The 12,244-nt window shown below is 40.1% G+C and overlaps 1 protein-coding gene across 2 annotated transcripts in view; it reads left to right on the forward strand.

The window, feature by feature from the left end:
• Positions 1-481: 481 nt before the first annotated feature.
• CCNB3 (cyclin B3) overlaps positions 482-12,244 on the forward strand; it is a 50,174-nt gene continuing 38,411 nt past the window's right edge. For both annotated transcript variants that reach the window (XM_059158197.1, XM_059158198.1), the window contains exons 1-4: positions 482-618; positions 4,209-4,340; positions 6,508-6,594; positions 12,102-12,232. In XM_059158197.1, the coding sequence (XP_059014180.1) occupies positions 4,245-4,340; positions 6,508-6,594; positions 12,102-12,232 (314 nt within the window). In that variant the 5' untranslated portion in view covers positions 482-618; positions 4,209-4,244. The remainder of the gene's footprint in view (positions 619-4,208; positions 4,341-6,507; positions 6,595-12,101; positions 12,233-12,244) is intronic.

Here is a 12,244-nt window from a genome sequence, read left to right on the forward strand (position 1 = left end):
CACAGAGGTAGTGGTAAATTAATGCTAGCTACTATTAGCTCTACTTCACTTTGGATGCTTATCCATAAAAGAGGGGCAATAATTACTGCCCTGCTTCCCTCACAAGGTGATCTGTGAAGCCAGCAGGAGTTAACATTTAACTCTACAGAGGTTTATTAATATTAATGTTTTAATCGGTCTGAATCTGCATTTTGCAGCCACTCTCACACCCATCCTCCAACAGGATTATTTAAATAAAAACGCCTCTTTAAATCGACCCAGTACTCGGCTGGTCAGCCCTGCCGGGTTCAACCAATTGTACTCGAAACCACGCCCCAATGCGAAGTCTATTAGCTGCAGAACTCAATTTAAAAATACCCAGCCCCGCCCCTCCTTGCTAGGAGAGCAGACACCCCAGCTGTGCTCTCTGATTGGCCCCCCTGCTGACCAATCACCACCGCGCTTCCTGCTGGGGCTGTAATTTTCAAAATTCGCTACTGGGCAGACTGGAGCGAGCACAGGCCAGGTGGAGAAGGACTCAGGTCGCTACAACACGGAGCTCCGTTCATTTCCCGGGCCTCTCCTGGTCTAGGAATGCGTCCGGGATCTTTCCTGTTCTGCCCTCAGTCTCGGTGTGAGGTAGGCGCGTTTGAGCTTATATTGCCCGCTCGAATGTCCGGCCCTGTCACAAGCGGGTTGATGCCTGAGCACCACTCCAGCGCCTTGTTAACACGCTGTCTTCTCTCGCCGGCAGGCAAGGCATCCCTGCCATTAAACCTTTGTTTTGTTCTTCTGTCAGTCAGCAGTTTGCGCGAAGTTGGGCAGGGAGTGTGTTTTCGAGGGTGAGATGGCAAAAGAAAGGAGATTGTGTCCTAGCTTTCAGACCGAGCGAACAGTACAACATGCCTGAATCAGAGTACATTTACAAAAAAGTCTTTTCACAAGTGCAAGTGTAGAGGATCAGTTTCATCCACGGGAGGTATTTAAGTCTGTGCTACTTGCGGGAAGTCTTTTGAATTACAGGTCGGAGGGTATGAAGGAGGATGGAAACGTGTGCTCTCTCTCTCTTGTTGTCGCTTTTATCTCCCCTGGCTCTCTTCTATTCCCTACTTCAACCATTGCAGCTCTGGGCTTTTCCACTGCTTTGTGCTTTGGTCCACTTAGGATCCTAGAATGTCAGAGGTCAAAGGACCCTAGAACAGTGCTTCTTAAACTTTGGAGTACATACAAATCACCTAGGGGATACTGTTAACTTGCATTTTTAGATTTGGTAGGTCTAGCTTGGGGCTTGGGATTTTAAATTGCTAACAAGCTCCCAGGTGATGCTAATGTTGCTGGTCTGTTGACCATGGTTTGAATAGCTAGGTGACTCCTTTGGTCCCATTGTCTCATTTTCTTAGGTGGGGAAACAAAGGCCTAGAGAGGGAAAAGGGACTTGCCTAGCGTCATCCCTCCAGCCAGGGGTAGAGTCAGAGCTAGATCCTAGGCATTCTTCCCAGCCCAGTGCTGCTTTCATGGACACCATGCTGCATTCTCTCCCCAGTGTCTTGCTATCTGTAACCTGCTTTTAGATATAAAATGAAGTTGCTATTGTTTCCTGTAGACTGTCTTGATCTATAGTTTTGGAGTCTAAGCAACTGGGCTTCCAAATGAGCCCACTTGCCCCTCTTTGGGTTTTAGCACCAGTCCTGGGGTGCTCAGTGGAGTCTCCCACACTTATCAGTGTATACGTGTGGAAGATGGAAAGTCTGGAAAATGAAAAGGATTATAATTTTCTCATCCAAGTAACAGCCTGTTCTGTAGGTGGTAGAAGTCAAGAATGTTCTGCTGAATGTCCCTTAATGAAAGCTTGTTTTTAGTGGTGTCAATCCTCTCCTCCTTCCTAATGTCAGAGAAATGAGTTACTTAAGTCACTGTGCGTGCCCCCCAAAACAAGTGATCAGTGTCGGGGAAAATGACGGTGGTGTATGAATATCATCTGAATAAGCTTATTCTCTCTGAGGTTTACTTACCCTGTGATATCATCAGCTGAAAGTTTTCTAGCCTGCTGAGTTCTATTTTTTCTTTCCCCTTGAAAGATAAAAGTTTCAGAACACGAGTCTTTGGTCATCCATAAAAAAATAGTCCGAGGTGTGAATAATAACAGCAGGGGAAGTGGTTTTCATAGAGCGCAGTTAAGGGTGGGTGCACCCAATTTGGCTTTATTGCTGCTTGGCTGAGTTTTGAAAGATGAGATGGAAAATAGGTTTGGGTTTGGGCGAAGAGAGGGAAAGTAAGATTCACCACTTATTTTGAGGGCCTACTGTGGGTTAAGTTTTGCACATACACATTTACTTCTGCGTCAGCAAGTAAGTGGTGGTATTCCTCTATTGCAAATGAGAAAATTAAGGCTCAAAGATGCTAAGTTGTCTGGTTTAGAAATCCAGTTGCTTCTTAAAAAAATATGTTCATTTTGTCTTCTTACACTACTACAATGCAGCCGTTCGCTTTGGACCCTGGACTGTTTTGGAGTGCTTTTGAGTATGATTGGAGAGACTTCCTGGTATTTTTATGAAGAGCCCTGGAAAGAGCTGGGGGATCTATGCTGCTTAATAGTTTGTCCTGTGTAGTAAGTCCCTTAACACATCGAGGCCTCTAAAATGGAAAAGAACTGTATTTGTATTGTGTACCCTCCCAGTTTTATTGTGAGGATCAACTGAGGTAATAAATGTAAAGGCACAGACTTGTACTGACTTTTCTTGACTGACAAAATGTTTAATACTTCATCCAAAATCAGCCTTTCTTCTTTCTTAAACCTTTTCCTCAAGCTGCAGTCTTCTCTGTTTCCCTTTCTCACCAGCCTGGCCCCAGCCTAGCATTCAGCCCCTTTCTAACTCGTCCCCAATTACATTCTTTATATTCCACACTCCAGACAGCTGGGGTGTCCCTGCACCTGCTGTGCTCAGCATGTTCAAGCCTCAGCTTGAGCGAAGACTTTCTTTTCCGGGAAAGCTCCCCACTCTACTTGGGAACCTCTTTGTCATTTAAGTCTAGATTATATATAACCTCTGCTATGAAGTCTTCTCCCACCCGTTTCCCCAAGAAGATTATTAACTTTCCATTGTGTTTCTCTAATACTTTTTATTTACTTTTATTAAATCATTTACCACATTTTAATGTTACATTTAGAGTTGTGCATGTGACTACTTATAGGATAAGATACATGATTTATTTGCATTAATATCACCATTGCTGGAAATACCTGGTACAGAATGGTAAACTTGTTGCATTGCTTTAGGGTCTTGCTTAGATGAGCCTGTTCTTTGTCAAATGCATTTGAATTTGGAGATTGAATGTGGGTGAGTTTGGAAGGGCAGTTGCATCGGAGTGGGAGGGGTCTCTTGTATATTCAAAAACCGATTCCTCCTAATAATGGCATTTGCTCGAAAGACACCTAGGTGGATCCTAACTATTGAGGACTCACAAAAAAGAACCTTAAAGAATGTAGAATGAGGTCCCCCACCTAGATGGGACAAAGATAGGACTCTCTCAAGGGCTGTAATGACAGTTAAATTTTTATGTCAAGTGATTCTCAATAAGATAATTCCTTCTATTGTTATCTCATCTTTTGAATTTTTTTTCCCTACCAGGTATCTCTGGAACCAGATTGCGGTTTCTTTTGGTTGAATGCAGTCTTTGAATACTCTGACCTATCAGACATATGTGTATGTTCGTGGTGTGTTCTAGCATCTTCTCTGTAGCTTCATTGTATTGCTTCATTGTAGTGCCAGGACCCTATGCCTTTTAAAGAACATTAACCCTTCCAGCTCTCTTCTATATTATTTGATCTGCATGTTCTTGATCATTTTTAATGCATAACACTCATGTGATGTGTTCCCAGTGTTCCCCGGCCTAAACTAGGAGGCAGGCCACAGTTCCAGTGCCCACAGAGGATGACAGGCACTGTGCAGGGCTTTTTAGATAGAGTGTCTTGTTTAATCTGAACAGTGCCCTGCAGAGGTAGGTATACTTTTCTCCATTTTATAGATGAGATAACTGAAGCCCGAGGAGTTTGTCACTTGCCTAAGGTTAATTGTGGTAGAACTAAGATTTAAACACAGATCTGCCCAACTCAAAGTATATGTTCTTCTAGAGATCCTATAGAGAAACTGGGTATTCTCAGGAGTTTTCTGAGAGTTTGGCAGTGTTTCTGGTGAATGGTGTTTTAAAGAGTCCCTTTCTGATTGCAGCCCTATCTTGGAGAGACACTGCTGAACCTGTGAAAGATGCCACTGCCACTACCTTCCCAAAGCTCCAACCCTGAGACTAAGAAATCGCAGTCCAGCAAAATTGTGCCCAGTGATCATGGCCAGTCTGAAAAGGTTAGAGCACACTGTCTCTCCCAACAGTGCTGGGAGTAGCTTCTTCCTGTTTTGGTTGAGTCCCTATCCTCACCCCTAAATCTTTCTGAATCTGTGTTGTTTAATCTGAGAAATTGGGAAGGAGTGGTAGCTCTTGTAGTTTAAGAAGACTAGCAAATTAGGACTTGGTTTCTACGTGTGAACTCTCCTTTTCCACAAATGCATAGCTGAAATGAAGGGTGTCCTTCAAAAGCAAACAATACTCAGCTCTCATTAATGATCACGTCTATACTCTTAATTTCTGGGAGATGCTCAAAGTACCTTCCCAGGAGGCTGCTTGGTGCATCCTGGGGATACTATGAAGATTAGGTCAACAAATGTATTATTATGCTTTTTATAGCTATTAAGTTTGAAGAAGGTGTCCATTTTGATGTTTTTTTTGACCTTGTAGATAGTTTGACACTGTCATTCTGACTTTGTTTGTCACCGTACATATGTTAATCAGAGTTTTACTAAGACTGATGAATTGTCATTAAGGGAGTATTTCCTGGAGCAAACATCATTAAGCCAATTTAATTTCCTTGACTGGTTTTCTCTCAGCATAGGTAAACATTTTCTAATCATTTTCATTTTTTATTTTACTAAAATGATTTTCATGGAGGAGCTAAATTTTTTTATATATAAATTTGGCAAGAAAGATTTGATCAGATTTTTGGCCATCTCGAATTTGCTGATTAGAGTTCTGCCATAAGTTTTGTTTTGTGGCAGTTATTTTTCCAAATCCAGCTTTCTGGGGGCACATTTTATAAATCTAAGTTTTATTGAGTTCACATTTACCTGTGAATTTTATTTGGGGCTGATTATTTCTACTGGTAATATTAAGTGGGAGTTGGATAGCAGATTGACAGTGTATTTCTTAGTTTATTTGTGAGATTTGTGTAACCACCAAATATTTTATTTTTGCTAATTATTTCCACTAGGATTATTTATCATGAACTAGATGAAAGACTAATAATTTACTGATTTCTTAGCTTAATCAGTTAGAAAACAGAAGTAATTCTTCTCGGCTCTTTCAGGATTTCTCTGCTATGCTAGATTGGTCTATTGTACTATGAATCCAATTCACTAAACTTTCTGATCACTTACTGTGTTACGTATTAACTGTTTCATCATGTTTTTCATGATGAAAAACAGAGCAAAAGATGGTGTGACCCTAATGCTCTGCTTCACATCATAGCAACTCTCTGATCTAAGTAGGTCAGGATTCTCATTTCATAGAAGAAATTTGATACTTTGGAGGCTTTCACCAAAGAAAAACTATTAGAGAGTAGAAGAGCCCTACAGTGTGATTTACCCTAACCTGTAGCCCCACAGAAATGATCTTATTCATTTGGGAGTTGGGTAAGGCATGCACAGATAAACAATACCCAGAAAGAAAGCCCCCTTTGCTCCAAAATATTCACCTCTCTTCCCGTCCACTACCTCTCCTTCATAGACACTGACAATTAAAGGTTAATATGGATTACCAAACTCCTTTCTCAAAATACAAAATTTAGGCCAGCCAAGCACCTCTATACAGACTATAAAAAACACATATTCTCTCATTTGATCCTTAAATAAGGTTACCATTTCAATTTTACTGATAAGCAAATTGGGCCTGAAAGAGTAAGCGATTTGTCCAAGGTCAACAGCTAGTAAAGAGGTGATCCTGGACCAGTATCTAGGTATGTGTGTTATTGTCCTTATTGGGAATATCTTAAATACTTAACACAAGAGATACTTAAATATTTGTTACATTACTGAACAGATTTACTTGAGAGCATCCATATTAAAGGGGTGACTAGGAATGGCAGGGTGGTGATGGTGGTTGTTAATTTTGGATCGGATAACCATAAAGATGAGAGAACTAAGAGGAAAAACTTTACCAAGCCATTTTGCTCATTCTAGGGGTTACACTGAATATCATCATGCTAATTTTGTCCCCATGATCAATGATTACTTCCCTTAGAGACTCTCTAAGCAGCAGTGAGTGCCAAAATTTCCTTTTGTTGTAGTTTTTTGGGGTTTATTATATACATCTCTAGTTGCTTGGAGATTCTGGAGTTTCCCCTGAGCTCCAAAGATGACCCAAAGCCCCTGAAAGGTATTCATTATTAGAGATTCTCATTTACCTCTTTTACTTTTTTAGAGAGGGGAGAATTACCAAGCAAAGATTTCTTCATCTTCACCTAAGAGACGATGCAAAAAGAGATCAGCTTTTGAAGATCTCACCAATGTGAGTACGCTAGTCCAGCCCCCTGCTATGGTTTTGCATATGGCTGAGATAACCTCTTCCTTAAGGGATCATTCTGGGTTACCGACACTGACCCTCTCTAGAATGTTGAGAGCCAATTTTACTTGGAATAAATGATCCAATTTTAGAACTGCAGGAGCTTTTTTGTTGGCACATACCATCTGTATTAATTTGTTGAACTTTCTGGAAGCAGCAGACAGAGTGATTATCAAATACAAAATTGTATATAATTGTATATAAATATAAGGGATCTTGCACTTATATTAAGTCCAGTCATGGCTCAACTAGCTGTCTAGGCCTTGGAGATAAGTATCTTGATGGATATATTGTAGTTCAAGGCAGTGTTTATCAATTCAAGCACTATGGGCATTTGGTGCAGTAGTTTTTCTATTATGTAGGACTGTCCTCAGCCACAGTATCTCTGGCTCCTGGCATTAAATTCCGGCAGCATCCCATTCACAGTGACAATCAAAAATGCCCCCTGATGTACAGAACCATTGAGGACTACTGTTCCATGATCTGGTCTTCAATGTGGAGATTTGAGAAACTCAATTTTGAAGAGGATTGTTGAGTTTACTCACTTCTGGTATTATTAAGATACCAGCAAAACCCAGCACTGATAGTTAAACTGTTACTAATTGAATGTAGAATTGGGCCAAAGGTAATCTTTGGTTTTAGAAAATAATAACGGATGACTACTGAGGGTTTACCAGGTGCCTGGCACTATTCTAAGCACTTTTTCCTGTATCAACTCCCTTAATCCTCTTTTATTTCTGTAATGTAGATACCATAATTATGTCTACAGATCAGGACTTGCCCAATGTTGTTTTTGAAGTCTGTTTCATCTAGGATAGAGAGAACCCCAGTGAGCTATTCCTGCCCTCCATAGTAGGGTGTCCCTCTGTAGCTACCAGAATACTTGTATCTACTAGAAAATAATTTACCCCCTTGAGCAGGATTGGATAAGCATTGGCAAAGTTCTCTTCTTTGGATCTCTGCTCTTTAGATGCTGCTATGGGACCACCTTTGTACTAACATTGTCTCTTCCCCATACAGATTAGAACATTTATGATTGGGTTACAGCTTTCTGAATCATTTCAGATTTACTGTGGCTTGGTTGAAAGAGACCCTTTCCACACAGACCTGTAACGCTAGATTTGTTTCCTGACTTATTTCACCATGGATCTAGAAACTTGGCTGAAATAAGGTAGCCACACAAATCTGAAGCAGATGCAGCTCATGTTGGTGTGGCTTCCCTTGACCCCCAGAGTCCCTGATGGAAGAGCGGTGATACTGTGCAAAGCAAGTTCTCACAGCATAAGAGGTGATTTCTTGCTATGTCTCAGTCCTTTTTTTTTTCCATGAAGTTTATATTGCCATTCATAAAGAACAAACACAAGCTAATAGGAAATACATGCAGATATCATCCAGAGCCCTTCTGGTTCTCCAACTCAGTGCAATTATCTGTTAGGCCACATCTGTATCCAGGGTGGAAGTGGGAGAAGCCAGGCATCTCTGAGCAGTAGCTCTGCCTCTAGCTTTTCAGAAACTCAGTCCAATTCCCTTTTGCATTCAAGTTTTGAAGATTCATTTTGGTAACCTTGAATGGTCTTTGGTATTTTCCAAAAAAAGTCCCATCACTACAATGTGCCTAAGCCCTTCCTAGGACTGGGTATTTCTGCAGATGTCTGAGCTCATCTATTTGAAGGTGTGGGCTCCTTTCTTTCTGAATTTTGAAGATTCCTTCTATGATTATTTGCTTCTTCCTGTTTGTATTCCTGTCGGTATACTAAGTCTCCATGTCCACACATCTGTTTTTTTTTTTTTCCTCAGCATTCACCAGTAAAGTCCTGGCATGCCAAAGAGTTTATCTGTTTTAATTAATCTGTGTTTTTCTTTCCCTCGCCTTTATCATTCCAGCATGGGAAAAACTTTTGATGTATAAGAGCTGGTCCTCAGTAGACAAAGAGATAGGGTCTATATCCACATTTACTTAAATGATTTTGTGTCAGTAGGACACAACTTTCTTATTTTTTTGGTCAAACAGTTGTAAGGAAGTTCAGATTAGGGTCCCCTACCCTTGAGTTTAGTTAGATCTGAGATTATTAGTGCTTTGAACCTTCACATATGGCAAGTTGAGAATTTCACCCTGGGTGTTGGGGTCTTATCTCTCCTGCTGAGAAGGCAATTCTTTTCTAATTCTGAATCTCAGTTGCACATATAGGGAGTTTGTAAAACTTTAGGTAAGAAGTTAAAATGAAAACAGTGCCAAACTATTTGAGAAGTAGAGGTGGATGACTTGAGGATCTAAGAAAGAACTCCCTGTTGGATTGCAGTTACTTATTATGATCTGATGATACGAAGACATATTTTTAAATATTTCATTTAGAAATAATTTCAAGGTTACAAAAAGTTGCAAAAATAAGTAGTAGTACAAATGATATACGTATACTCTTCACCTAGATTAACCTGTAGTTAACATTTTATCCCATTTGCTTACATATATCATGGCTTTTTACCCCTAAGTACTTCAGTGTATATTTCCTCAGAGAAATTGTCTTTTTTAAAAAAATTATTTATTTATTTGAGAGAGAGAGAGAGAGAGAGAGAGAGCAAGTGCGCGACTGCAAGCAGGGGGAGGAGCAAGAGGAGGGGGAGAGAGAGGATCTCAAGCAGATTCCCTGCTGAGCATGGAGCCCACATCTTGTTACCCTGAGATCATGACTTGAACTGAAACTAAGAGACCCCCAACTGACTGAGCTACTCAGGTGCCCCTGAGAAATTGTTTTATATAACCACAGTACTGTTAACAACTTTATAAATTTACATTGATACATTATTTTTATATAATCTATTATCCATAGTCCAGTTTTTTCAGTTGACCTTATAAGGTCAATGTTGTAAGTACTTTTACCCTCCAGTAGAGGATCCAGTGTAGTATCATTTACTTCTCATTTCATTAGCTGCTTCTAAAAAAATGTGTATGTATTCTTTTTAAAATTTAAATTCAATTAATTAATGTATAATGTATTATTATTTTCAGAGTCTCTAGCTGCTTTTAATCTGGAAAGTTTCCATAGCCTGTCTTTGTTTTTCATTGACATTACCATTTTTGAAAAATACAGTCCCTTTTAAACACCCTTTTATTTATATTTAAAGTTTTACTTATTTATTTGAGGGAAGAGAGAAAGCATGCACAAAGGGAAAGGGAGAAGCAGACTCCCTGCTGAGCAGGGAGCCCAACTTTGGTCTCAGTCCCAGGACCCCCAAATCATGGCCTGAGCTGAAGGCAGATGCTTAACCAACTCAGCAACTTAGGTACCTCTGGACACCCTTTTAAAAATAGGCCATTCCTCATTTTGTGTTTGTCTGATGTTCCCATGTGACTAGATTGATGTTACACATTCTTGGTTGGGATTCTGTATAGGTGATACTCTGTCCTTTGTAGGATATCACATTTGGAGGCACATGATGTCCATCTGTCTCTCACTGGTGATATTAAATTTTAGTCACCCAGTCAGGATATTATCTGGTTCCCACTGTATAGTACTGTTTATTTTTTTTCCTCTTGCAGCTAATAAGTGGTGATACACTCTTAAGAGCCTGCAAATAATTTACTCTTCATCAAAATTTCCCCTAGATTTAGCATCCATTTATGATTTTTGTCTAAACCAAATCTTTATATACACATATACATATTGTGTACTTAAACATACATATATATATATATATATATACACAGATGTACACACATTTATACATATACCCATATACTCAGATGTATACATACATATACCTACTTAAGAAATCATGAATGTACACAGCTCCCATTCCAGTACACAGGGTTTTTCCTGGCATTCCCCAATCCATATTTGTATGTTCCTTCTTCTACAATGAGGACATCAACACATTTACTCAGTACTGTAACACAACTAAAAGGATTTCAAAATTACTTCATCCATACCACCATAATAAACCTGTTAAAAAGAGTTCCAGATTTGGGACACCTGGGTGGCATCAGGTGGGTGTCTGCCTTTGGCTCAGGCCATGATCCCAGGATCCTGGGATGAGTCCTGCATCCGGCTCCTTGCTCAGTGGGGAGCCTGCTTCTCCTTCTGCCTGCAGCTCTCCTTGCTTGTGCTCTCTCTCTCTCTCTCTGACAAATAAATAAATAAATAACTCTTTTAAAAAGAGTTCCACATTTATTTGCAATATTCTCTGCCACTCCACAAACCCATCCTGATTGAAGATGTGTATGTTGAGGGTATATAGTCAAAAACTGTGTTAACTTGGATTAGTTGTTTCTTGTTTTTTCTTCTGTTTTCTTTTTCTTTATCCCTTAGTGTGATTATAGTATTTGTTTGGAATATAATTAGGTTCAGTTTGTTTCATTTTAAAGCCATAACTTTTAAATGAAACAAACCGAACCTAATTATATTCCATTTTTACTGGTATTATTCAAAATCTCATGATCTCTTCTACTATTTGATAGAATTTGTTATGATTAGAGTTTATGGTGGAGCTCCCCAAAGCCCCATGTTAAATAAAAATCGTCAAACTGTGGAAGGAACCAAGATGCCCTTCAACAGACCAATGGATAAGGAAGATGTGGTCCGTATACACTATGGAGTATTGTGCCTCCATCAGAAAGGACGAATACCCAACTTTTGTATCAACATGGACGGGACTGGAAGAGATTATGCTGAGTGAAATAAGTCAAGCAGAGAGAGTCAATTATCATATGGTTTCACTTATTTGTGGAGCATAGCAAATAACATGGAGGACAAGGGGAGATGGAGAGGAGAAGGGAGTTGAGGGAAACTGGATGGGGAGATGAACCATGAGAGACTGTGGACTCAAAACAATCTGAGGGGTTTGAAGCAGCGGGGGGTTGGGAGGTTGGGGGAACCAGGTGGGGGGTATTAGAGAGGGCAGGGATTGCATGGAACACTGGGTGTGGTGCAAAAACAATGAATACTGTTATGCTGAAAATAAATTTAAAAAAATCCCCTCAATGATGGGATAGATATTTCACAGGTAGTGTTGTCTTAGAGGCCTACCCTGAAAAGCTAGTCAATCTTGGTAAACCCAGGTAGCAAAGCCAGTTATGTTACATTTTCTCCCCTGTAAATGTCTCATGGAGTCAAAGTAGAATGTGATATTAACAAAACATCTTTTGGGGACTTTTTCAGCCAGTATACCTGACATGGAGATCAGAACTACATTCTGTGTATCTTGGAATCACTTCAGGCTGCTATTTGGCTAATATGTAGCAGTACTACTATATTGCTAGCTTCCATTTTGATTGGTTGGCACTAGTGCCACACCGGTTGTGGGATGTTTTGATTATTACTCCTGGGAACACCCAAATGAAGTGTCCAAGGTGGGGATGTGGTTCAAAACTTTCCTATAAGTGCTACCTATTAGGTAATTTGTGGTTCTCTAGATTTCCTTGCTTCTTTCTCCCCCGCCTCCCATGTTTTTTGCAGGCTTCTCAAATTCAGCCTGCCCAGCTCAAGAAGGAAGCCAATAAGGAGTTTGTTAAGGATGTTTCCAAGAAGATAAAAGGGAACACACCTGCTCTTGGGTTGGCCAAAAACAATGAGCTGAATAAGGAAAGGTGAGTAAGAAG

This window comes from Mustela lutreola, chromosome X, assembly GCF_030435805.1.
Source record: "Mustela lutreola isolate mMusLut2 chromosome X, mMusLut2.pri, whole genome shotgun sequence".
In the NCBI taxonomy this organism is placed as follows: Eukaryota; Metazoa; Chordata; class Mammalia; order Carnivora; family Mustelidae; genus Mustela; species Mustela lutreola.